Consider the following 25,841-nt stretch of genomic DNA (forward strand, 5'->3'; position numbering starts at 1 on the left):
CAGGATCTGCAGGAGGTGCTGGCGGGCGCCGAGGTGAGACGGGGGGGACGGGGGGACAGGGACACGGACGGGGACAGCTGTGTCACGGCCTGACCCCCGCGTCCCACAGGAGCCGCCGGGGGGCTCCAAGATGGCCGCGGCGCCGTGGGGCAGCGCGGTGGAGGCGCCGCCGTGGGGCACCAAGATGGACGCGGTGCCGTGGGGCACCAAGCTGGACGCAGCGCCGTGGGATGAGAAGCAGGACACGGCACCGGGGGATGCAAAGCGGGACACGGCGCCATGGGGCGCGGAGCCGGACACGGTGCTGGACGCGGCGCCGTGGGGCGCGGAGGTGGACATGGCGCCATGGGGCGCAGAGCTGGACGTGGCGCCGTGGGGCGCAGAGCTGGCCGCGGCACTGGATCCGGAGCACATGGAGCCGCCCCCGGCAGCATCCCCATCCGCTGGGAGCGCCACGGCGGAGCCGGGTGCGCGGTGTGGGACGCGGCGGCGGCGGCGCGGGGGCCCCGGTGTCCCCAGTGTCCCCGGCGCGCGGCGGCGGCGCGAGGAGGCGGCCGAGCGGCGCGCGCGGGAGCTGGCGGCGCTCAACGCGCGGCTCCGCGCCGACGTGCAGCGCCTGGGCGCCGAGGTGCAGCGCGCAGCTTGCGCGCGCGGCGCTCATCGAGGCGCGTGCTCAGCCTGCGGCGCCCGTAGCGGCAGCGCCCGCTTTATTACACACGAGTGCAACCCCGCGCGGCTCCGCGTGCTCTGTGGGTTCCGTGGGCTCCGCCGGTTCCGTGGGTTCTGTGTGGGCCATGGGCTCCATGTGTTCCATGGGCTCCGCAGGTTCCGTGAGTTCCACGGGCTCCGTGTGGTCCATAGGCCCCGCATGTGCCGTGGGTTCCAGGGGCTCCATGTGCCCCACGGGCTCCACGTGCCCCACAGACTCCGTGTGCCCCACGGGGTCCACATGCCCCTCCGGCTCCGCGTGCCCCGTGGGCTCCGTGTGCCCCACAGGCCCCACGTGCCTATAGGCCCCACGTGCCCACCCGGGCTCCGCGTGCCCCGCGGCTACTTCCCGCGCTGGCCCTTGGGGCCGTCGGTGCCGCCGTGTCCCCGCGGCCCTCGGCCAGCGCCAGGCGCCCCTTCAGCTCCAGCAGTTTGGCCACCTCCGGCGCCACCCGCGCGCGCTCGGCCCTGGGCCGCCTTCAGCTGCCGCACGAGGGCGCCCTGCGGGAGGCCGCGCGGTGACACCGGGATGGGGACACCGGGGACACCGGGGGACACGGCGGGGGGCTCCCCGCTGCCGCTCACCTGCTTGGCCACCTGCTCCGTCAGCGCTGGATGAGCTGGGGGTCACCGGGAGCCGGAGCGGGACCGGGGTCCGGAGCGGGGCTGGATCCTGGAGCGGGGCCGGGAGCTGGGGGGGGTGGCTGGCCTGTGGGGGGGGGGAGCGGAGTTGTAGCCCCCCCTCTTGGTGCTGGGGGGGTCCCTGGGGCACGAGAGCAACATCTGGGGGGGGGGGAGGGGGAGGGAGGAGGAGGAGGAAGGAGGAGGAAGGGGGAGAGGAGGAGGAAGGGGGGGAGGAGGAGGAAGGAGAAGGAGGAGGAGGAGGAAGAGAGGAGGGAGGAGGAGGAGGAGGAGGAAGGAGGAGAAGGAAGGAGGAGGAGAGAGGAAGGAGGAAGGAGGAGGAGGAAGGAGGAGGAGGAGGAGGAGGAGGAGGAGCAGGAAGCAGCAGCAGCAGCAGGAGGAAGGGCGGGCGGGCGCTGCCCCTCACCTGGGCGCCCCCGAAGCGCCGCCGCAGGGGTCTCGATCTGCTCCTGCTCCAGCTTCTGGAACAGGGGCCTCACCTGGGGGGGGGGGGGGGGCAGAGTCCAGACCCCCCCCAAACACAGAGCGCGGCCCCCCCATTGTGTACAATGTCCCCCAGCGCCCCATGTACCCCCATGTCCCCCCAGAGACAAAACCGTGTCCCCCCAGGACCCCCCCGGGTCCCCCAGGACTCCCCCTACACAGATCATGTCCCCCCCAGCACCCCCCAGCACCCAGTGTCCTGCCAGCACCCCCGTCCCCCCCCCAAACACACATCGTGTCCCCCCCAGCACCCCCATGTCCCCCCAGCTCCCTGTGTCCCCCCCCACCCCATGTCCCCCACACCTCCCTGTGTCCCTCTGGCACCCCTGCGCCCCCCAGCACCCATGCCCCCCCACGGCCCCCAACACCCCCATGTCCCCCAGCACCCCTGTGTCCCCATGTCTCCCCGGCACCCCGTGTCCCCAGCAGCCCCCCCCTGCCCCCAGCACCCTCCCAGCACCCCCATGTCCCCCCAGTACTCCTGTGTCCCCTCCAGCACCCCCCATGTCCCCCCTGTGTTCCCCTATGCCCCCCATCACCCCTGTGTCCTCCCCCAGCCCCGCCTCCGTGTCCCCCGTGTCCCCATGTCCCCCGTACCGCTCCGACGCGGTGCCCGGCGGGCAGCACGCAGGCCACGCCGTGGGGCAGCACCCCCCGTGTCCCCCCGTGTCCCGTGTCCCCATCCCCCGTACCGCTCCGACGCGGTGCCCGGCGCGGGCAGCACGCAGGCCACGCCGTGGGGCAGCACCCCCGTGTCCCCCCGTGTCCCCCATGTCCCCCGTACCGCTCCGACACGGTGCCCGGCGGGCAGCACGCAGGCCGCGCCGTGGGGCAGCACCCCCGTGTCCCCCCGTTGTCCCCGTGTCCCCCCGTACCGCTCCCGACGCGGTGCCCGGCGGGCAGCACGCAGGCCACGCCGTGGGGCAGGACGCGGCAGCGGGGCGGCAGCCGCAGCTGCTCCGCGATGGCGGCGCCGGCGCCCGGCATGAAGGGCTGCAGCAGCACGGCCAGCAGCGCCGCCACGTTCACCGCGACGCCCGTCACCGTCCCCGCGCGCCGCCTGCACGGGAGCGACACCGCGTCGGCACCACGCGCTGGGGGGGATGAGACTGGGGACGCTCCCGGTGTTGGGAGGGGGACGGCAGCGCAGGTCCAGTGGGTGTCAGGATGGGACAAGAGGGGAGGTCCCGGTTTTGGGGTCCGGGGGGGGATGGCACTGCTCACCCCCTCGCACTCCGGTGGGTGCCGGGATGGGACAAGGGGGGGGTCCCGGTTTTGGTGGGGGGTGGGGGTGATGGCACTGCAGGTCTGGTGGGTGCCGGGATTGGGGACGCTCCCTGTTTTGGGGGGGTGATGGCACCACAGGTCTGGTGGGTGTCAGGATGGGATAAGGGGGGGTCCCAGTTTTGGGGGGGCGCAGGTGATGGCACCACGGGCCGGTGGGTGTCAGGATGGGACAAGGGGGGGTCCCAGTTTTGGGGGGGTGCAGGTGATGGCACCACGGGCCGGTGGGTGTCAGGATGGGACAAGGGGGGGTCCCAGTTTTGGGGGGGGCGCAGGTGATGGCACCACGGGCCGGTGGGTGTCAGGATGGGATAAGGGGGGGTCCCGCTCACCCCCCCACGCGCCGCCTGCACCGGGGGGGGTGTCATCAGCACCGTCCCCCCCGCGTGTCCCCCCCAACCCCGTACCCACCTGTCCTCCGCGTCGCCCTTGATCCGCTTCCAGGGCTCGTTGCCCTGGATGTACTGGTTGCCGTGGCGGGAGATGCTGAGGACGCAGCGCAGGGCGTCGCGGATGCTGCGGGCGGCGGGGGGGTCAGCGGCGACGTGTGCCCCCCCAGAACCGGAACCACCGGAACCACCCCCCGTGTCCCATCCCGGCACCCACCGGAGCGCGGGGGGGTCAGCGGCGCCGTGTGCCCCCCCAGAACCGGAACCACCGGAACCACCCCCCCGTGTCCCATCCCGGCACCCACCGGAGCGCGGGGGGGTCAGCGGCGCCGTGTGCCCCCCCCCCAGAACCGCGACCCCCCCGTGTCCCATCACAGCACCCACTGGACCCGCGGTGCCGTCACCCCCCCTAAAGTAGGACCCCCACCGTGTCCCATCCTGACACCCACTGGAGCGTGGGGGGGTGAGCGGTGCTGTGCCCCCCCCAAAACCGGGACCCCCCCCCTCCCTGTCCCATCCCGGCACCCCCTGGACCCACAGTGCCATCATCCCCCCCCAAAAACAGGGACCCCCCCCCGTGTCCCATCCTGGCACCCAATGGACCCGCGGTACCACCGCCCTCCCCCAGAACCGGGACCCCCCCCTTGTCCCACCACGGGACCCGCGGTGCCATCACCCCCGTCCCCCGTCCCGGCACGCACCGGACCCGCTCCAGCAGCTCGTGGTACCGCCGCAGCTCCGCGTTGACCCGCGCCAGCAGCCGCGCGTCCTCGGGCGCCAGCTCCATGGCGGGGACGGCGCCGCCGAAGAACTTGCACACGAACGTGCCGGCCCTGGGGGGGGACACGGGGATGAGCGCGGGGCTCCGTGTCCCCCCGCATCCCCCCCGTGTCCCCGACGTCACCGGTGCACGAAGTTGCCCAGGTTGTTGAGCAGCTCGGCGTTGTTGCGCAGCTGCAGGTCGCTCCAGGAGAACGCGCTGTCCTGGCCCTCGGGCCGCACCGCCAGCAGGTAGAAGCGCCACACGTCGGCGGGGACGCCCGTGTCGCGGGCCATGTCCCCGAACACCCCCACGCCGCGGCTCTTGGAGAACTTGCCGTCCTCGTAGTTGAGGTACTCTGGGCGCGGGAGGGGGCACGTGGGGACGGGACCCCCGCGTGGGGACGGGACCCCCGCGTGGGGACGGGAACCCCGATGGGGGGACGGGAACCCCCATGTGGGGACAGGACCCCCATGTGGGGACGGGAACCCCCATGTGGGGACGGGAACCCCTGATGTGGGAATGAGACCCCCCAGCGTGGGGACAAGACCCCTGGTGTGGGGATGAGACCCCCCTGCAGGGACGAGCCCCCCGGGTGGGGACAATACCCCCCCAAGCACAGGGATGAGACCCCCCGATGTGGGGATGAGAGCCCCATATGGGGACGAGCCCCTCCCCAGTGCAGGGATGAGACCCCCATGTAGGGACGAGACCCCCCCAAGCACAGGGATGAGACCCCCCCGGCGTGGGTACGGGATCCCCATATGGGGACAAGAACCCCCCAGTGCAGGGACGAGACCCCCATGTAGGGACGAGACCCCCACCCCCACAGTGCAGGGATGAGACCCCCATGTGGGGACAAGTCCCCAGGGCGGGGACAAGACCCCGTGCAGGGACAAGACCCCCCATGTGGGGATGAGACCCCCCCAGCATAGGGACGAGCCCCCCGGTGTGGGGACAAGACATGAGGCCCCCCCGGTGCAGGGACGAGCCCCCTCGGGTGTGGGGACGTCCCCCCGGACCCCTCGGCCGCGGGGAGGGCACGGGGCCGGTACCGGTGGCGATGAGGTGCTTCACGAGCGTGTAGTTGTCATCGGCGCCCAGCAGCGAGCAGGGGAAGATGACGCTGTGGAAGGGGACGTTGTCCTTGGCCATGAAGTTGTAGAGCTCGACCTGCCGGGGGGGGACAGCGGGGCCGTGACGCGGGGCCGGGGGTGACGCGGGGCCGGGGGTGACGCGGGGCTGGGGGTGACGCCGCGGCGTCCCCGTCCCCGTCCCCGCCACTCACCTGCTCCGGGTTCTTCCACCAGCGCTCCCAGTGCTCCGTGTAGGTGGCCGTGATGGACAGGTAGCCGATGGGGGCGTCGAACCACACGTAGAACACCTGGGGACGGGGCCGTGAGCGCCCGCGGGTGGCCCTGGCGCCGCGCGGGGCCGGGGGGACCCACCTTGTCGCGGAAGCCGTCGAGCGGCACCGGGGTGCCCCAGGCCAGGTCACGGGTGATGCAGCGCGGGCGCAGCCCGTCGCGCAGCCACGAGCGCGTGATGTGGCGCGCGTTGGCCGTCCACTCGCCCGCCGCCCACGCGTGCTCCAGCCAGCGCTCCAGGCGGCCCTGCAGCTGGGGACACGGGACACGGGGGTGACGTCCCCGTCCTTGTCCCCTCCCTGCCACCCTGCAGCTGGGGACACGGGACACAGGGGTGACGTCCCCATCCCCTCCCTGCCACCCTGCAGCTGGGGACACGGGACACAGGGGTGACGTCCTCGTCCCTGTCCTTGTCCCCTCCCTGCCACCCTCCAGCTGGGGACACGGGACACAGGGGTGACGTCCCCATCCCCTCCCTGCCACCCTGCAGCCAGGACACATGTGCGTGCTTATTGGTGCCATCGCTGTCCCTGTCCCCTGCAGCCAGGGGACACACGGGCGCTCAATGGTGCTGTCCCCATCCCTGTCCCTGTCCCCTTCCTGCCAGCCTCCAGCCAGGGCACACATGGGACACCCTGCAGTGCCTGTCCCTGTCCCCCCTGCCACCCTCACGTGCCGCCCTGCCGTCCCCATGTGCCGCCCTGCCGTCCCCGTCCCCACGTGCCACCCTGTTGTCCCCACGTGCCACCCTGCCGTCCCCGTCCCCACGTGCCACCCTGCCGTCCCCGTCCCCGCGCTTGCCTTGGGCAGGTCCAGGAACAGGTGCTCCGTGGGCGTCACGATGGGCTCCGCTCCGCACAGCTTGCAGCGCGGCCGCTGCGGGGACACGTGTGTCACTGGAGTGTCCCACGCATGTCACGTGGGGGGACGCGTGGGTCACCGGGGCGTCCCGCGCGTGTCACGTGTGGTGACACGCATGTCACCGGGGTGTGCCACACGTGTCACATGCAGGGACGCGCATGTGTCACTGGGGTGTCCCGCGTGTGTCATGTGTGGGGACGCGCGTGTCACCGGGGCGTCCTGTGCGTGTCATGTGGGGGGACGCACGTGTCACTGGGGTGTCTTGCATATGTCCCCTGCGGGGACGCGCGTGTATCACCGGGGTGTCCTGCGTGTGTCACCGGGGTGTCCCATGCGTGTCACGTGCAGGGACACACATGTGTCACTGGGGTGTCCCGCGTGTCATGTGTGGGGATGTGCATGTCCCCGGGGTGTCCCACACGTGTCCCCGGGGCGTCCCGCGCGTGTCCCATGCAGGGACACGCGTGTCACTGGGGTGTCCCATGCGTGTCATGTGTGGGGACACGTGTCACTGGGGTGTCCTGCGTGTGTCCCATGCAGGGACACGCGTGTCACTGGGGTGTCCCATGCGTGTGTCCCATGTGGGGATGCGCGTGTGTCACGGGGGTGTCCCACACGTGTCACCGGGGTGTCTTGCGTGTCACGTGCGGGGATGTGCGTGTCTCCGGGGCGCCCCACGCGTCACATGCAGTGACGCGTGTGTCCCCAGGGCGTCCCGCGCGTGTCATGTGTGGGGACGTGCATGTCCCTGGGGCGTCCTGCGTGTCACGTGTGGGGATGTGCGTGTCACCGGGGCGTCCCGCATGTCATGTGTGGGGACGTGCGTGTTCCCGGGCCGTCCCGCACGTGTCCCCAAGGTGTCCCGTGCGTGTTACATGTGGGGATGCGCGTGTCACCGGGGTGTCATGTGCGGGGATGACACAGGGGTCCCACACGTGTCACCAGGGTGTCCTGCGTGTGTCCCCGGGGCATCCCGCGCGTGTCACCGGGGCGTCCCATGCGTGTCATGTGTGGGGACACGCGTGTCCCCGCGCCGCCCACCTGCAGCTCCACGGCGTTGACCAGCTTGCCGCAGCGGTCGCACTGGTCCCCGCGCGCCTCCCCGTAGGCGCAGAAGGGGCAGGTCCCCTCCACGAAGCGGTCGGCCAGGAAGCGGCGGCAGCGCTCGCAGCGCAGCTGCTGCACCGTGTCCTGCAGCACCAGCCCGCGCGCCAGCAGCCGCGAGAACACGTCCTGCGCGATGCTGCAGGGACGGCGCCGTCAGCACGGGACCGGGGGGACAAGGAGGGGACAGGGGTGGGAGCGGGGGGACGAGGGGAAAGCAACGGGCACCAGGAGCAGGGGACGGGCAGGGCGAGCGGGGGGACAGGGCGGGGACAGACAGGGCGAGCGGGGGGACACGGCGGGGATGGCGCCGTGAGCACGGGGACAAGGGCAGGAGTGGGGGGACAAGGGGAAACCAATGGGCACCATGAGCAGGGGATGGAGAGGGCGAGCGGGCAGACACGGTGGGGACAGCAGCGTGAGCAGGGGACACAGTGGTGACAAGCGGCGCAAGTAGGGACATGGCAGTGGCACTGTGAGCAGGGAACTTGTGCCATGAGCAGGGGACACTGTGGGGACAGGCACCACAAGAGGGGGACGCGGTGGCGGCGCTGTGGGGATTGGTGGGGATGGGCACCGCGAGCTGGGGACGTGGTGGTGGCACCGTGAGCAGGGGACATGGCGGTGACGGGCACCATGACCTGGGGACACAGTGGGGATGGGCACTGCGAGCCGGGGACACGTGCCATGAGCAGGGGATGCGGTGGTGACAGGCACCCTGAGCCGGGGACATGGTGGTGACGGGCACTGCGAGCTGGGCACAGGGCAGGGACGGGTGCCACGAGCCAGGGACGTGTGTCATGAACTGGGGACACAGCAGGGACGGGCACCACGAGCAGGGGACACAGTGGGGACAAGTGCTGTGAGCCGGGGATACGCAGTGTGAGCGGGGGACGTGTGCCATGAGTTGGGGACGCGTCGGGGACGGGCAGCACGAGCGGGGGACGTGTGCCATGAGCCAGGGACGTGGTGGGGATGGTCACCACGAGCCGGGGATGTGTGCCATGAACGAGGGACGCGTCGGGGACGGTCACTCCGAGCAGGGGACATGTGCCATGAGCCAGGGACACGCTGGGGACGGTCACCGCGCGCGGGGGCCACAGCGGGGACGCTCACGCCGTCTGCTGCGGCGTGGTGGTGCGGCCGAAGCAGTCGAAGGAGATGCGGAACCAGCGGTAGACGTCGGCGTGCAGCGCGTGGTACTTGTCGCACAGCTGGCGCGGCGTCACCCCCTCGGCCAGCGCGCGCGTCTCCGTGGCCGTGCCGTACTCGTCGGTGCCGCACACGTAGAGCGTGTTCCAGCCGCGCAGGCGGCAGTACCTGCGGGGCGGCGGGGACGGTGACGTTGTGCCCTGGTGTCACCCGTGCCCCGGTGCCACCCGGCCCGGCGCCGCTACCTGGCGAAGGTGTCGGCGCTCAGGACGCAGCCGATGATGTTGCCCAGGTGCGGGACGTTGTTGACGTAGGGCAGCGCGCTGGTGATGAGGACGTTGCGCCGGCCCTGCACGGGCAGCCTGCGCCCCGCGCCCGCGTGAGCGCGCGGGGACACGGGGACATGGGGGGGACACGGGGAGGAGGGGACACGGGGAGGAGGGGACACGGGACCCGGAGCGGGGAGGGACGCTGGGACACAGGGACCCTGGGCAGGGAGGGACACGGGGAGGTCCCAGAGAAGGGAGGGACATAGGGGGATCCCGGAGTGGGGAGGGACACGGAGCAATTGCGGGGCAAGGAGGGACATGGGGACCCGGAGCAGGGAAGGACACGGGGAGGTCCTGGATCAGGGAGGGACATGGGGACCAGAGCGGGGAGGGACACGGGGACGTCCCAGAGCGGGAGGGACGTGGGGCAGCAGGGAGGCGCGTGGGGACATGGAGCAGTTGGGGAACACAAAGGGACGCAGGCGGCTCCGGAGCACGCGGGGACATGGGGACATGCGGGGACATGGGGACACGCGGGGACACGCGGGGCTCACACGGGGACACGCGGGGCTCACACGGGGCTCGGCGGCTGCCAGGGCTCGGGTAGCGCGTCGGTGCCACGGGCCCACGTGGCCACGGCGGCCGCGATCTCCTCCTCGCTGAGCTCCGGGGCTGCCGCGTCCTGCGGAGCGCCGGCGTGAGCGGGGACACGGGGGACACGGGGGGGGACACGCGGGGACGCGGGGGGCACCTCGGCCTCACTGCAGGGCGCTCTCGGCGGTGTCGGGGGGCAGGCGCCGGCGTCGCGGGGCCCCTCGGGCGGCAGCGCCGCGGCCGCGGCCCGGCCGGCGTCTGAGCTGCTCATGCGGCCGAACCAGCCGCGCAGGGACCGCAGCTCCGCTGCGGCGGGATGGGACGGGGTCAGCGCCGCGGGACGGGGCGGGCGGCCCCGCGGTGGCACCGGGGGGGATGGGACGGTCCCGCTCCGGTACCGGGGGGACGGGACGGCCCCGCGCCAGCACTGGGCAATGGGACGGCCCCATGTTGGCACCAGGGGGACGGGACGGTCCCGCTCTGGTACCAGGGGACAGGACGGTCCCACTCCAGCACCAGGGGGACAGGACGGTCCCGCTCCAGCTCCAGGGAACGGGACGGTCCCGCCGGGTGGCCCGCGCAGGGGACGCCCCCCGGTCCCTTACCTGGCACGGCGGCCTCATCCCGCAGCACGGGGAACAGGGCGCCCCACACCACCACGTCGGCCACCGACCTGGTGTCCTGAGCGGCGGAACGGAGTGAGAACCTGGGGACCCCCTGGGGACACCCCAGGACCCCCCGGGACCCCGGCCCCGCTCACCCCGGCCAGGAAGGCGGCTCCGCTCCGGCTCAGGCTCCGCTCCAGGTGGGACAGCGGCTGCTCCAGGGCCCCCGCGGCCTCCGCGCCCTGCGACGGCCCCGCGCACAGGGCAGCGCGCACGGCCGGCTGCGGCACGGGGACGGCGTGAGGGGATGGGGACGGCGTGGGGGGACGGGAATACGGGGACGGCGTGAGGGGACGGGGACGGCGTGGGGGGACGGGGATGGCGTGAGGGGACGGGAATACGGGGACAGCGTGGGGGGACGGGGACGGCGTGGGGGGACGGGGACGGCGTGAGGGGACGGGAATACGGGGACGGCGTGGGGGGACGGGGACGGCGTGGGGGGACGGGGACGGGAATACGGGGATGGCATGAGGGGGCGGTGTGGGGACACAGGAACGGGGACACAGGGACAGTGTGAGAACGCAGGGACATGGGGATCGTGTGAGGACACAGGGATGGGGACATGGAGATGCGGACGGTGTGAGGATGTGGGGATGGTGTGAGGACACGGGGACAGCGTGGGGACACGGGGATGGCGTGAGGGGACACGGACGGCAAAGGTGTGAGGATGTGGGGACGGCGGGACGGCATGAGGACATGAGGATGGGGACACGGTGATGCGGACACAGGGACAGGGACAGCGTGAGGACACGGGGACGGGGACACAAGGACGGTGTGGGGACACGGGAACAGCATGGGGACAGGGACACGGAAATGGGGACACAGACGGGAACACAGGGATGGTGTGAGGACATGGGGACACGGGGATGGGGACACGGGGACAGGGACATGGGAATGGGGACACAATGGTGGCGTGGGGGCAGGGACACGGGGATGGCGGGAGGACACGGGGATGGCAGGAGGACACGGGGACACGGCTGCAGGGCGCCCACCTGCAGCTCCGTGGCCTCCCATTCCAGCCACTGGTTGCTGAGATCCGTGGGCTCCTCCCCGCGCGCCAGGAAGAGGTACCTGGAGGGAGCGCCGGGAGGCTCCGCTCGGAGCCGCATCCCGCATCCCGGCTCCTGGATCCCGCATCCCGCATCCCGGCTCCTGGATCCCGCATCCCGCATCCCGGCTCCCCGATCCCGCATCCCGGCTCCCCGATCCCGCCTCCCGCATCCCAGCTCCTAGATCCCAGCTCCCAGACCCGGCGCTCCTGTTCTGGCTCCTCAATCCCAGCCCCTGTCCCCGTTCCGGCTCCGGTCCCCGTCCTAGATCCTGTCCTGTCCCCGGCCCAGCTCCCAGAACCCGTCCCGGCTCCCATCCCCGTCCCATCCGGTCCCAGCTCCCATCCCCATCCCAGCTCCTGTCCCAGCCCCCACTCCCTGTCCCCATCCCCATCCCGTCCCATCTCCGCTCCCGGCTCCCAGTTCCCATCCCATCCCGTCCCCGTCCTGGCTCCTAGATCCCATCCCGGCTCCCAGATCCCATCCCGGTCCCGTCCCGTCCCCCTCCCGATCCCATCCCGGTCCTGTCCCGTCCCCCTCCCGGTCCCGTCCCCGTCCCCGTCCGCGCTCACTGGCAGATGGCGTTGGCCGAGAACAGGACGGTGCCGCTGTCCAGCTGCAGCGCGGGGGCCCCGGGGGGGCCGAGCGGGGACAGCGGCGGCTCTGGGGACACAACGGGCCGGGGGGGCCGCGTTACCGGCGGGGGGGCCGTTCCCGAGGGGCGGGGGGGGCGCTCCCGATCCCGGGGCGGTCGCGCTCCGGCTGTTCCTGTTCCCAGGGTTCCCATTCCCGTGGTTCCTGTCACGTTCCCGAGGCTCCCGTTCCCGGGGGGTCCCGTTCCCATTCCCGGGGGCGGTCACACACCGGCCGTTCCCGTTCCCGGGGGTCCCACTCCCGTTCCCGGGGGGTCCCGTTCCCATTCCCGGGGGCGGTCACACACCGGCCGTTCCCGGGGGTCCCACTCCCGTTCCCGGGGGGGTCCCGCTCCCGCAGTTCCCGCTGGGGTCCTATTCCCGCTCCGGAAGGTTCGCATTCTGGGGGCGGGTCCCGTTCCCATTCGGGAGGGATCCCGGTCCCAGGGAGGTCCCGTTCCCGGGGTTCCCGTTCCCGGCGGTTCCCGTTCCCCGCGGTTCCCGCGGTTCCCGTCCCCGCGGCTCCCGTCCCCGCGGTTCCCGTTCCCGGGGTTCCCGTTCCCGGTGGTTCCCGTTCCCGGTGGTTCCCGTTCCCGCGGTTCCCGCGGTTCCCGTTCCCCGCGGTTCCCGTTCCCGCGGTTCCCGTTCCCGGTGGTTCCCGTTCCCGCGGTTCCCGGACTCCCGCGGTTCCTGGACTCCCGCGGTTCCCGCGGTTCCCGCGGTTCCCGTTCCCCGCGGTTCCCGTTCCCCGCGGTTCCCGCGGTTCCCGTTCCCGCGGTTCCCGTTCCCGCGGTTCCCGTTCCCGCGGTTCCCGCGGTTCCCGCGGTTCCCGTTCCCGTTCCCGTTCCCCGCGCTCCCGCGGCTCCCGCGCTCCCCCGCTCACCCACCGTCGGCCCGGGCCCAGCACACCCGCACGGGGGCGGCGCTGGCGCTCGCGGCCAGCAGGACCTTGGCGGTCCCGGGGCCGCCGGGCGCCACGCGCAGCCGCATGGCGGGAGGGGGGCGCGGGGCACGCCGGGACGCGCGGGGCACGCCGGGAGCCGCGCGCCGGACTACAGCCCCCGGCAGGCCCCGCGCGCCGCTCTCGCGAGACCGCGCGGGTTGCCATGGGGACCGCGCGGGGCGGGGCTGCCGCCTCCCAGCGCCCCCGCCGCCGCCTCCCTGCCGGCCCGCGCCGTGACGTCACAGAGAACCTCGGTGACGTCACGCAGGTGCCGCGCTCCGGGCGGGAGCCGGCATTGAGGGGTTCGGTGACATCACACTGGTACGTCGTGACGTCACGGAGCGCCTCTGTGACGTCACACAGGTGCCCCGTTCCAGTTGGGAGCGACGCTGTGCCGGCATGGAGGATCTCTCTGACGTCACACGGGCGCATTGTGACGTCAGAAGGCGCCTCTGTGACGTCACACAGGTGCTGTGTGGTGGCCCGGAGCAGCGCTGTGACAGAGGAGCTCTGTGACATCATGGAGCGGCTCTGTGACGTCACGGAAAGGCCCTGTGACGTCACACAAACCCCCACAGCTCCAGGTCCCCTGTCCAGCTGCCACCACCGCCCCCCCCAACATGTCCCAAAGGGCCCAGGCGTCCTGCCCCCCCCTCCCCCCCCGCCCCGTCCCAGCGGGGAGGACCCGGGCGGGGGGCGGGGAAGGGCCCCGGCGTCCGGGCGCCTCCTGTCACGTGGTCCGGCGCCGCCGCCGGAGCAGCAGGTGGGTGGGGGGAACCGGGGGCACCGGGACGGGGCGGGGGGGGAACCGGGACCGTGCGGGACCCGCGGGGGGGCACCGGGCGCCTGGGCCCCACTGCGGCCCCGGGACGGGGAGGGCCCCGGGGGGGACACGGGGACGTGGGGCTGGGGGGCACAGGGGACCGTGGGGCACCGGAGCGGGGGGGACGTGGGGCAAGGGGGCAACGGGGCAATGGGATGTGGGGCAACGGGGCAAGGGGACGTGGAGCAAGGGGATGTGGGGCAATGGGCTGGGGGGCAATGGGGCAATGGGGCAATAGGCAATAGGACATGGGGCAATGGGACATGGGGCAATGGGGCAATGGGACAATGGGGCAAGGGGATGTGGGGCAATGGGACAATGGGGCAATAGGCAATAGGACATGGGGCAATGGGGCAATGGGACGTGGGGCAATGGGGCAATGGGACGTGGGGCAATGGGGCAATGGGGCAATAGGCAATGGGGCAATAGGCAATGGGACATGGGCCGTGGGGCAATGGGACATGGGCCGTGGGGCAATGGGCCGTGGGAGCGTCCCCCTGTCCCCCCGTCCCCCCGCAGCCCCACGGCGCGAGGAAGCCGCAGTGTCGCTTCCTGCTGCAGCGGCCGCCGCGTTTCCTGCGGCGCCCCGGTGCCCCACGGCTGTCCCTGCCCCCACGCGCCCCGCAGTGTCACCCAGTGTCACCCAGTGTCACCCAGTGTCACACAGTGACATCGGGACTGCCGGTGGCACCCTGGGAATGGGGCTGCTTGTGGGAGCCGTGGGGAGAGGCTCCCGCGGTGCAAGCGCCAGGGACTGCGCTGCCGTGGGGCACAGGGCAGCTGTGGGGCGGCCGTGGGGCACGGAGCTGCCGTGGGGCATGGGGCGGCCATGGGGCGGCCATGGGGCACGGAGCGGCCGTGGGGCACGGGGCGGCCATGGGGCACAGGGCAGCTGTGGGGCACAAGGCAGCTGTGGGGCACGGAGCGGCCGTGGGGCTCAGCGTGGCCAGGGGCACGGGACGTGTCATGCGGGATGCGGAATGGGAAATCTGGGATGTGGGACGCAGGACATGAGACACGGGATGCAGGACAGGGAATGCGGGATGCAGGATGCGGGATGCAGGATGGGAGACAGGACAGGGGACACAGAGTGCAGGGGATGTGGAATCTGGGATGCAGGACATGGACCATGGGTCATGGGATGCGGGATGCACGGCAGGACTGTGGGACGATGCCCTGGGGGATGCAAGGATGAAGGACATGGGGCATGGGATGCAGGATGCACGGCAGGGGATGCGGGATACAGGGCAGGGGATGCAGGATGCAGTTTGGGGATGTAGGATGCGGGATGCAGAGCAGGGGATGTGGCGTGCGGGATGCAGGATGCGGAGCCAGGGATGCGGGATGTTGTTCGGGAATGTGGGGCAGGGCTGCAGGGGCTGCAGGATGTGCAGCAGGGCTGCAGGGGATGCGGTTCAGGGACGCAGGGCAGGGCTGCAGGGCATGCAGGATGCAGGGTGTGTGGGATGCGGTCCGTGGATGCAGCGCAGGGGTGCAGGGCAGGGCTGCAGGGCACGCGGGATGCAGGATGCGGCGCATGCTGCGGCTCACGCAGGACCCGCGCTGTCCCCGCAGGCCGTGCTGGCCGGGCCCCGCTCTGTCCCCGCAGGGCCCCGCTCTGTCCCCACAGGGTCCCGTTCCGTCCCCGCAGGGCCCCGTTCCGTCCCCCAGGCCGTGCTGGCCGGGCCCCGCTCTGTCCCCGCAGGTCCCGCTCTGTCCCCGCAGGCCCCGCGCTGTCCCCGCAGGCCGTGCTGGCCGGGCCCCGCGCTGTCCCCGCAGGGCCCCGCGCTGTCCCCGCAGGCCCCGTTCCGTCCCCGCTGGGCCCCGCTCTGTCCCCGCAGGGCCCCGCTCTGTCCCCACAGGGCCCCGTTCCATCCCCGCAGGCCGTGCTGTCCCCGCAGGGTCCCGCTCTGTCCCCGCAGGCCCCGCGCTGTCCCCCCAGGCCCCGTTCCGTCCCCCAGGCCATGCTGGGCGGGCGCCGGCGCGCGGGCGGGCGGCGCGTGCGGCTCCGCGCGCTCTACGGCTACGAGTACCGCGGCGAGGACGGGCGCCGCGTGCGCCTGGCGGCCGGCGAGCGCCTCGAGCTGCTGCGCGAGGCCACCCCGGACTGGTGGCAGGTGCGGCGGCCCGGCCAGCGCCGCTGGGCACGGCCCTTCTTCGTCCCCGCCGCCTACGTGGCCGAGGACGCGGACGGGGACGGGGACAAGGACGGGGACGGGGGCGCGGAGCTGCCCCAGGGCCGGCCCGCGGGCACCGGTGAGGGACGGGGACACTGGGGACGTGCGGTGGAAGCTGGGGACGTGGGGACGTGGGGCTGGGGGACACGGGGCTGGGGGACACGGGGTGGGCGAGACCACGGCTGTGGGGCTGGGGACACTGGGGACATGGGGCTGGGGGACATGGGGGGGCCAGGGCCGTGGGGCTGGGGACACTGGGGACACGGGGCTGGGGGACACGGGGTGGGCGAGACCAGGGTCATGGGGCTGGGGACACTGGGGCCATGGGGCTGGGGGACATGGGGGGGACAGGGCAGGGCCATGGGGCTGGGGACACTGGGGACACGGGGCAGCAGGATGTGGCACTAGGACCACAGTCTGGGGACACAGCGGGCACGGAGCCGGGGGCAATGGGGGACACGGTGTTGGTGACACTGGGGACACGGGAGGGGGTCGCGGGGGATGTCCCCATAGGGACACACACGGGGGGGTCCCTGGGTGCCCCTGTCACCTCCCGGTCCCTCCTGCCAGGTCTGCCGCCCCGGCTGCAGGATCCCCCCCCCGCGGGGGGGGGCACCAGCCTCGCGCCGGGGGGGGCCCCTCCCGCCCCCCCCGCGACCCCCCCGCAGTGCCCGACCCAGCAGGAGCCCGTGGGGGTGAGTGTGGGGGGGTGACCCCCCCAGCCCCCCCCGCGGCACCCCCAAACCAGCCCCCCCCTCCAACTGCCCCCCCCGCCCCCCCGCGCCGCTGCTTCCTCGTGGGGCGGAGGAGGAGGAAGTGCGGGGGGGCGGGGGGGGGCACCGGGGCTGCGCGGCCCGGGCGGCCGGTGGCAGCGGGAGCCGGTACCGGGACCGGGGGGGCGGGGGGGCGGGGGGTACCGGGGCGCTCCGGGAGGAGATTGCGAAACCCTGGGGGGGGGGGCGAAATGTACGGAGTGGGGGGGGCAATGCACGGAGCGGGGAGGGGGAATGCACGGGGGGGGCAATGCACGGGGGGGGGCGATGCACGGAGAGGGGGGGTCAATGCACGGGGAGTCATTGTACAGGGGGGGCAATGCGGGGGGGGCAATGCACGGGGGGGGTTAATGCACGGGGGGGGGTTAATGCACGGGGAGGGGGCGATGCACGGGGAGGGGGCGATGCACGGGGGGGTCTATGCACGGGGCGGGGGGGGGGCGATGCACCGGGGGGGGGCGATGCACCGGGGGGGGCAATGCACGGGGGGGTCCCTGCACGGGGGGGTCATTGCACGGCGGGGGGGTCCCTGCACGGTCTCGGTCCCGACGAGGCCCCGTTCCCGCCCCCAGCAGGACCCCCCCCCGGGCGCCGCCATGAGCCCCCCCCCGGCGGAGCCCCCCCCGCCGGCCGGGCCCCCCCTGCAGGTGCTGCGGGGCTGGGAGCGGCACCGCGACCCCCGCTCCGGCCGCTGCTTCTTCTACCACCCCCCGAGCGGCGCCGCCTCCTGGAAGCCCCCGCGGCGGCCCCGGCCCGCGGTGGGCGGGGGGGGGCGGACAGGGACCCCCCCGAGACCGCGGGACCCCCGGGCCCGATACCCGCCTGGACAACCCCCCCCACACCCCCAAAACCTGCCTGGACACCCCCCCCCGGCCCCAAAACCCTCATGGACACCCCCAAAACCCTCCTGGACACCCCCCCCGGCCCCAAAACCTGCCTGGACACCCCCAAAACCCTCCTGGACACCCACCCCCCCGGCCCCAAAACCCTCATGGACACCCCCCGCCCCCCAAACCCTCCTGCCCCCCATCTCCCAATACCCTCCTGCCCCCCTCGCGCCCCCCAATACCCTCCTTCCCCCCCATCTCCCAATAATCCCCTACCCCCCCGCCCCCCAATACTCCCCGGCCCCCCCAATACCCTTCTGCCCCCCGCCCCCACTCCCCAATACCCTCCCGCCCCCCAATACCGCCTGCGCCCCCCAGTACCCTCCTGCCCCCCAATGCCCCTCCATCCCCTAATACCCTCCTGCCCCCCAATACCCCCCCGCACCCTCCAATACCCCCTGCCCCCCATCCCCCAATTCCCTCCCCCTCTCAATATCTCCCCCGATTCCCCCCCAATGTCGCTGTCCCCCCCCCCGCCATGGCTGTCCCCCCCCCCCGGCCCCGCCCCACATTCGGGGCCCCTCATTAATCCCAGCGCTAATTGCTGGGAGGGGCTGCTCTGTCCCCGGGGGGGTCCCGGCCCTGCCACCCGCCCCCCCGGGGCTGAGCTGGGTCCCCCGTGTCCCCTGCAGGACCCGACCCCCCCCGGTGACTCCCCCCAGGACGAGGGACATGGGGACACGGGGGACGCCCCCCCCGGCCGTGTCACCTCCCAGGAGCCCCCCCTCGACCACCCCCCCCCGGAGGATGGGGCCGCCCCCCCCCCCGCCGAGCCGCCCCCCCCCGCCCCCGAGCAGCCCCCGGTGAGTTGGGGGGAGGGGGGCGCGGGGGGGGCGCGGGGGGGCGGCGCTGACCCTGCCCCCCCCCAGGCCGTGCACAAGGCCGGGCCGCTCAACAGGACCCGGATCGCCGAGGGGGGCAGGAAGCTCAGGTGGGGGGGGCTGCGGGGGGGCCACGGGAGCGGGGGGGGCTGCAGGGGTCCCATTTGGGGGGGGCTCTATTGGGGGGGGGTGAAGGGGTCCCATTTGGGGGGGGGCTCTATTGGGGGGGGGTGCAGGGGGTCCAATTGGGGGGGGCTCTGTTGGGATAGGGTTAAGGGGTCCCATTTGGGGGGGATGCCGGGGGGGTCTGCAAGGGTCTTATTTGGGGGGGGGCTGTGCCGGGGGGTGCAGAGGTCCCATTTGGGGGAGGGGGGCTGTTCCAGGGGGGTGCAGGGGTCCTGTCTGGGGGGGAGGGTGCCGGGGGGGATGCAGGGGTCCCATTTGGGGGGGATGCTGGGGGGGGCTGCAGGGGTCCCATTTGGGGGGGCTGTGCCGGGGGTGCAGGGGTCCCATTTGGGGGTGGCTGTGCGGGGGGTGCAGGGGTCCCATTTTGGGGGGGATGCTGGGGGGGGCTGCAGGGGTCCCATTTGGGGGGGCTGTGCCGGGGGTGCAGGGTTCCATGGCCAGGGGGGTCCATTGCAGTTGGGGGGGGTCATTCAAGCTGGGGGGGTGCCGGGAGGGGGGGGGCGGGCTGGGGGTTGTTTTGGGGCGCCCCTCACCGCCCCCCCCAGGAAGAGCTGGGGGGTCTCCTGGGTGGTCCTGGCCGGGAACAGCCTGGTCTTCTACAAGGAGCCCACGGGGCCGGCGCCCGCGGCCTGGGTGAGCGCGGGGGGACACGGGGACCGGGAAGGGACGGACGGGGACGGGACGGACAGGGGCTCCGGGACAGGGACGGGGACAGGGACAGGACAGCCAGGGGCTCCGGGACAGGGACGGGACGGATGGGGGCACTGGGGACACACGGGGACAGAGACGGGGACGGGACTGACGGGGGCGCCGGGACAGGGACAGGACAGCCGGGGACACGCGGGGACAGAGACGGGACAGTCGGGGGTGCAGGGACAGGGACAGGACAGCCAAGGGTGCGGGGACAGGGACAGGACAGCTGGGGGCTCCGGGACAGGGACGGGATGGACGGGGGTGCCGGGACAGGGATGGGGATGGAGACAGACGGGGACACCGGGCAGGAACAGGGATGGGACAGCAGGGGCTCGGGGACAGGGACGGGGACAGCCGGGGGCACGGGGACAGCGGGAATACGGGCGGGATGCGGCGGGGAGATGGGGACACGAGGGGGATGGGGGCTGTGGGGACACAGCAGGGGCTCTGTCCCCCGCCGGTGACACCCCTGTTCTGTCCCCCCGCAGTGCCCGGCCAGCGGGCGCCCCGAGAGCAGCGTGGACCTGCGGGGGGCGGCGCTGGCCTGGGCCCCGGCGCTGTCCAGCAGGAAGAACGTCCTGCACGTGAGCGGGGACACGGGGGACACGGGGGACACGGCACGGACATGGCGGGGGCATGGCGGGGACACGGCGGGGACACGGGGGGGAGCATGGAGGACACGGCGGGGACTCGCGGGGGACATAGGGGACACGGGGGGACACGGGGGACACGGGGGGAACATGGCGGGGACGTGGCAGGGACACGGGGGACACGGGGGACACGGCGGGGACAGGGGGGGACATGGGGGGGAACATGGAGGACACAGCGGGGACTTGCGGGGGACATAGGGGACACGGGGGAACACGGTGGGGACACGGGGGACACATGGGAACACGGGGGACATGGCGGGGACATGGCGGGGACACGGGGGAACACGGAGGGGACACGGGGAGGACATGGGGAACACAGGGGGGACACATCGGGGACACGGGGGGGACACAGGGGGGACACGGGGGAGGACGTGGGGGACACGGCGGGGACACGGGGGAACACGGCGGGGACACGGGGGACACACGGAGGGGACACAGCAGGGACACGGCGGGGACACGGGGGACACGGCAGGGACCGCACCCTGTCTGGGGACACCCGGATGCAGAGCCCACAGGGGGACAGGGAACCTTGGGGCACCCAGCCCAGGGGACCCCCAGGACAGTGAGACCAGGGGCTAAGGGGACCCCAGTAACACCCAACCCATGACACGAAGGGACACTGAGACCAGGGGACATGGGGACACTATGACACCCTTCCCGGGGGACACGGGGATGCCGCACTGGCCCTAGCCCAGGGCAGGAGGGGACATGGGGACGTCACGGGGGGGATGTGGCATCCGCTGCCCCCCAGCTCCGCACGGTGCCCGGGACCGAGTTCCTGCTGCAGTCGGAGCAGGAGGCCACGATCCAGGCGTGGGCACGGGCCATCCGCGGCGTCATCCGCCGCCTGGTGAGTGTCACCGGGGGGGACGGGGAGCACCCCCGCGCCCCCCCCAACCTCCCTGCCCCCCCAGGACCTGGAGAACCCCCTGGAGCTGCCGCGGGGACGCGGGGACCTGGCCGAGCTCAGCGAGGACGAGGACGAGGCGTCGCCGGGCCCCGACGGCTCCCCGGGTAGGGACGGGACGGGGACACATAGGGGACCGCAGGGGACAGGGGTGACCCCCCCCGTGATCCTTCCCCCCCAGGTGCCCCCCAGGGCCCCGAGGCGTCGGAGAGGAAGCGGGTGAGGAGCAAACTGCGGCGCTTCATCGCGCGGCGGCCGCCGCTGCAGAGCCTGCGCGAGAAGGGGCTCATCCGAGGTGGAGCCCCGGGACCCCCCAGACCCTCCTGCACCCTCCAAAGCCCCTGGGGCCCCCCCAGCCCCCCTGAACCCCCCGGAACCCCCCCCAGACCCTCCTGCACCCTCCAAAGCCCCTGGCCCCCCCCCAGCCCCCCTGAACCCCCCGGAACCCCCCAGACCCCCCTGCACCCTCTGAAGCCCCTGGGGCCCCCCCTGAACCCCCCGGGACCCCCCCCCCCCAGACTCCCCTGCACCCTCTGAAGCCTCTGGGACCCCCCAAGCCCCCCTGAACCCCTCGGGACTCCCCAGACCCCCCCCGTGCCCCCCCACACCCTCGGGGACCTCCCTGGACCCCCTTGCAGCCCCCCGGGCTCTCCCCAGACCCCCGGGGACCCTCTCAAACCCCCCAGGACCTCCCTGCACCCCCTCCCGGCCCTCCCCAAACCCCGTGGACCTCCCCGGGCCCCCCCAGACCCTCCTGAACCCCCCGCCCCCCCCGGCTCCTCCCCCAGACCCCCCCAGACTCGCCCTGAGAGGCGAGGGAGGCACCTCGGCTACCCGCCCCCCCCAGTGCCCGTGGAGCCCCCTTGGTCCTGCCCCCCTTCCAAGGTCCCAGTGTCACCCCTGGTCCCAATGTCACCCCCCATCCCAGTGTCACCCCCCTGGCTCCGGGCAGCCCCCTGGTCCAGATCCCCCCTGGTCCCAGGATCCCCTCCCCGCCGGTGCCGGTGTCCCCCCCCCCCGTGTCCCCCCCGTGTCCCCCCGTGTCCCCCCGTGTCCCCGGTGCCAGCGTGGCCGCCGCAGACCAGGTGTTCGGGTGCCGCCTGGACGCGCTGTGCGCGCGCGAGGGCGGCCGCGTCCCCCGCTTCGTGCGACTGTGCGTGGAGGCCGTGGAGGAGAGAGGTACCCCCCGTCCCGGGACACGCGTGTCCCCGCGCCGCCGCCACCCCGCTCACCCCCCGGGGACACGCGTGTCCCCGCGCCGCCAGGCCTCGACGTGGACGGCATCTACCGCGTGAACGGCAGCGTGGCCGTCATCCAGCGGCTCCGCTTCGCCGTGGACCGCGGTGCGCGGCCGGGCCGGGGCGGGGGCACCGCGGAGGGCGCGGGGGGACGCGGCCGGTGACACCCCCTGCCCGTCCGCAGAGCGCGCGGTCACCTCGGACGGGCGCTACGTGTTCCCGGAGCCGCCCGGCCACGGTGAGAGCGGGACCGGGGGGGGCCAGCACCGGGGGGGGGGCAGCACCGAGCGGCCCCCCCACGTGTCCCCCCGCCCCAGGGGAGCGCGTGGCGCTGTCGGAGGCCGCGTGGGGCGACGTGCACGTGGTGACCGGGGCCCTCAAGCTGTTCCTGCGGGAGCTGCCCGAGCCCCTGGTGCCCTTCGAGCTCTACGAGCCGCTGGTGGCGGCCGCGGGTAGGACACGGGGGTCCCGTTGCGCGGGGGGGGCGGTGCAGAGACCCCCCCCGCGATGGCCGGTGCCTCCGCAGAGCTCCCGGACGCGGGCGAGCGGCTGCGGCGGGCGGCAGAGCTGCTGCGGGCGCTGCCCGTGCCCAACCGGGCCACCCTGCGCTACCTGCTGGGCCACCTGCGCCGGTACCGGGGACGGGTGGGGGGGCAGGATAACGGGGTGGGGGGCATGGGAATGGGGGGGGGCGGGTTGCACGAGGGTGTCCGTGAGCATGTACGTGTGTGTGTGCATGTACATGTGTGTGAGGGTACATGTGTGTGTGCGTGCATGTACGTGTGTGTGTGCATATACATGTGTATATGTGTGCATATACATGTGTGTGTGCGTGTATGTGAGAACGCGTACGTGTGTGTGCATGTGTGTGTGCATGTACATGTGTGTGAGTGTACATGTGTATGTGTGTGCCTGTGCATGTGTGTGCATGTACATGTATGTGCATGTATGTGTGTGCACATGTGCGTGTGTGTGTGCATGTACATGTGTGCATATACATGTGTATGTGTGTATGTACATGTGTGTTCCTGTACATGTGTATGTGTGTGCATGTACATGTGTGTGCAGGTACATGGATATGGGTGTGTGTGCATATACATATGTATGTGTATGTGCGTGTACATGTGTATGTGTGCATGTATGTGTGTACGTGTACGTGTGCATATACATGTGTGTGTACATGTGTGTGCGTGTCCATGTGTATATGTGCACGTACATGTGTGCGTGCAGGTACATGGGTAGGGGTGTATGTGCATGTACGCGTGTGTGCATATACATACATGTGTGCATGCACACATGTACATGCCTGTGCATGTCTACATGTAGGTGTGCATGCACATGTTATGTGTCTGTGTGTATGTGCGTGTGCACATGTATATGTGCATGTGCATGTTATGAGCATGTGCACACGTGTGTGTGCACGTGCACATGTATGTGCATGTTATGAGCATATGCACATGCATACGTGTGTGTGCACATGCATATGTACGTACATGTTATGAGCATGTGCACATGTATGTGCATGTTATGAGCAAGTACATGTGCATGTGCACATGTATGCGCACGTGCATGTTATGAGCAAGTGCATGTGCATATGTCTGTGTGCACGTGCACACGTATGTGCATGTGCTTTGCCCCCACCCCTGAACCGCCGTCCCCCCCGCAGGGTGACGGAGCGGGCGGCCACCAACCGCATGACGGGCCACAACCTCGGCGTGGTGCTGGGCCCGACGCTGCTGCGGCCGCGGGGGCAGCCCGGCAGCCTCGCGGCGGCCGCCGCCGGCCCCGGCCCCGTCGTGGAGCTGCTGCTGGGCCACTTCGAGCAGCTCTTCCCGCCCGCGCCCGCCGGGCCCTGACCCCCCCGTGTCCCCCCGCTCGCGGTACCCCGGACCCTGCAGTAAAGGCTCCGTCCCGGCAGCTCCTGCGCTGATTCCAGAGGGGTCCGGGCGCCTCTCCCAGAGCCGCCGCGGCCCCTTCCTCAATGGGCCCCGTCCCCCCGCTCCGTGCTCCATGTCCCATCCAGGGCCACAGTGCTCCAGGTTGCCACGGATTTATTTCAGCTGGTTGTTAAATGTCACCAACCTCCCCGGGCGGATCTGCCGCTGCCAGCGGTGCAGGGAAGGGCCCCGGGGACACGGGGCAGAGTCGGGGACGGGGGCAGCGCTGGGGACCTCAGAGCAGCCCCATGGGGCTCCAGGACTCACTCCAGGGGAGGCCCAGGAAGACGTGGAGCATCGCGGCGCTGCCTGGAGTGACGCTCCAGGCTTTTCCTGGGGAGCCTTGGTGCATCCCTGCGGTGCCGGCTTGGTCATTCCGGGGGATTCCTGGGGATCCTTGGTGCAGCCCAGCGGTGCCCAGCAGGTCACCCCGTGGGTTTCCTGGGAATCCTTGGTGCATCCTGGCAGTGCCCTGCAGGTCGTTCCGTGTTTTTCCCAGGGATCCTCGGTACATCCCAGTGGTGCACAGCACCTCACTCCAGGGGGATCCCGGGGAACCTTGGTGCATCCCAGCAATGCACGGCAGGTCGATCCGGAGGTTTCCCGGGAACCCCTGGTGCATCCGGGCAGTGCCCAGCTGGTTGCTCCAGGGGTTTCCCGGGGATGCTCCGTGCACGGCTGTGCCACGTGGGTCGCTCCGGGCCGTTCCCGGGATCGCTCCGTGCACGGCCGCACTGTGCGGGTTGCTCCGGGCTGTTCCCGGGATTGCTCCGTGCACGGAGGTGACGCCGGTCGAGTCGCTCCGGGCCGTTCCTGGGATTGCTCCGTGCACGGAGGTGACACGGGTCGGGTCGCTCCGTGCCATTCCCGCTCCCGTGCCCATGCGGCAGCGCCGGTGCACGTGTTGCGAGTAGGAGCCCGAGTGGGAGAAGCGCTTGCCGCAGCGCGCGCAGCAGAAGGGCTTCTCGCCCGTGTGCAGGCGCCGGTGCTCGACCAGGTGGTGCTTGTGCTTGAAGGCCTTGGCGCAGAGCGGGCAGCGGTGCGGCCGCCGGCCTGGGCGCCGTGGTCAGGGGGGCGTCCGGGCCGCGTCCCCCCCGGTGCCGCCGTGTCCCCCCCGTACCGGAGTGCTCGTAGCGGTGCCGCAGCAGCGAGCTGCCCTTGCGGAAGCCCTTGGGGCAGAGCTCGCAGAGGAAGCGCCCGTCGGCGCCGCGCAGCAGCCGCCGGCAGCCCCTGCCGAGCCCCGCGGCGGCCCCCGCCTGCGCGACACGGGGGTCAGAGGGCCCCCCCCCATGTCCCGGTGCCCCCAGCGCCCCCCAAGGGTCCCCTGTGTCCTCCTGACACCCCCCAGGGCCCCCTGCCCTCCTAGTGCCCGCCCGAGGCTCTCGGTGCCCCCAGTGCCACCCAAGGGCCCCCCTGCCGTCCCAGGGCCCCCCCCCCGTGTCCTCCCAAACCTCCCCAGAGCCCCCACCCCCCTAGTGCCCCCCCGGTGCCCCCAGCCCCCCCGTGCCCCCTCCCCCCCACTTTCCCACTCCCCCCTCACCAGCAGCACCCAGGGGAGCCGCTCCCGGCGCGGGGGGGCCCCGGGGGGGTCCCGGGGGGGCTCCCGCCCCGCCCGGGGCAGGGACAGATCCAGCGGCTGCTCCAGCTCCGGGGGGGACCCGTGGGCGCCCGGGCGGGGGCTGCCGGGGGGGCCTGGCTGGGTGCAGGTACCGGGTGCCCCCAGGGCCCCCCCCGGCCGAGGGCCCCGGGGCCGCGTTGGGGGCTCAGGGGGGGCCCCGGGGGCTGCGGCGGCTCCGGGGGGGGCGCGTGGGGGGCGGCCGGGCCCCTTCCTGCCTGCGGAGAGCGGC

The 25,841-nt window shown here is 72.6% G+C and overlaps 2 protein-coding genes across 2 annotated transcripts; one reads left to right on the forward strand and one right to left on the reverse strand.

Annotated features, from left to right (window-relative positions):
* Positions 1-1,050: 1,050 nt before the first annotated feature.
* Positions 1,051-12,949, reverse strand: MARS1 (methionyl-tRNA synthetase 1). Its single transcript, XM_088536402.1, has 20 exons — positions 12,847-12,949; positions 11,900-11,990; positions 11,271-11,349; positions 10,374-10,499; positions 10,219-10,294; positions 9,771-9,919; positions 9,595-9,701; positions 8,996-9,112; positions 8,715-8,918; positions 7,536-7,737; positions 6,435-6,509; positions 5,715-5,885; positions 5,555-5,650; positions 5,322-5,439; positions 4,411-4,624; positions 4,208-4,339; positions 3,529-3,633; positions 2,839-2,893; positions 1,757-1,829; positions 1,051-1,328 (listed from the first exon to the last, which is right to left on the reverse strand). Exons 1-20 carry the CDS (start codon positions 12,947-12,949, stop codon positions 1,051-1,053), a joined length of 2,571 nt encoding a protein of 856 aa, XP_088392528.1.
* A 2,740-nt stretch (positions 12,950-15,689) lies between these two features.
* On the forward strand, positions 15,690-23,913 carry ARHGAP9 (Rho GTPase activating protein 9). Its single transcript, XM_088536403.1, has 16 exons — positions 15,690-15,981; positions 16,473-16,597; positions 17,248-17,433; positions 18,195-18,365; positions 18,432-18,493; positions 19,115-19,202; positions 19,751-19,846; positions 20,664-20,762; positions 20,827-20,926; positions 21,001-21,114; positions 21,900-21,998; positions 22,085-22,162; positions 22,242-22,295; positions 22,375-22,509; positions 22,584-22,689; positions 23,724-23,913. Exons 1-16 carry the CDS (start codon positions 15,690-15,692, stop codon positions 23,911-23,913), a joined length of 1,995 nt encoding a protein of 664 aa, XP_088392529.1.
* The last annotated feature ends 1,928 nt before the right edge of the window (positions 23,914-25,841 follow it).

Source organism: Tinamus guttatus, unplaced genomic scaffold (assembly GCF_059628265.1).
Source record: "Tinamus guttatus ecotype Peru unplaced genomic scaffold, ASM5962826v1 Tinamus_guttatus_pri_ptg000665l, whole genome shotgun sequence".
NCBI classification, from domain to species: domain Eukaryota; kingdom Metazoa; phylum Chordata; class Aves; order Tinamiformes; family Tinamidae; genus Tinamus; species Tinamus guttatus.

What these genes read in the sequence shown, in the direction of transcription:
- MARS1 (XM_088536402.1), bottom strand. Translation starts at nt 12,949, where the DNA reads ATGCGGCTGCGCGTGGCGCCCGGCGGCCCCGGGACCGCCAAGGTCCTG. An exon ending in ACGTGGCGGCGCTGCTGGCC is followed by an intron (nt 1,830 to 2,838) that starts GTGCTGCTGCAG and finishes CCCCCCCCCCAG; the next exon opens with GTGAGGCCCCTGTTCCAGAA. An exon ending in GGCGCTTCGGGGGCGCCCAG is followed by an intron (nt 1,329 to 1,756) that starts GTGAGGGGCAGC and finishes GGTGACCCCCAG; the next exon opens with CTCATCCAGCGCTGACGGAG.
- ARHGAP9 (XM_088536403.1), top strand. Translation starts at nt 15,690, where the DNA reads ATGCTGGGCGGGCGCCGGCGCGCGGGCGGGCGGCGCGTGCGGCTCCGC. An exon ending in GGGCCGGCCCGCGGGCACCG is followed by an intron (nt 15,982 to 16,472) that starts GTGAGGGACGGG and finishes CCCTCCTGCCAG; the next exon opens with GTCTGCCGCCCCGGCTGCAG. An exon ending in GCGGCGTCATCCGCCGCCTG is followed by an intron (nt 20,763 to 20,826) that starts GTGAGTGTCACC and finishes CTGCCCCCCCAG; the next exon opens with GACCTGGAGAACCCCCTGGA.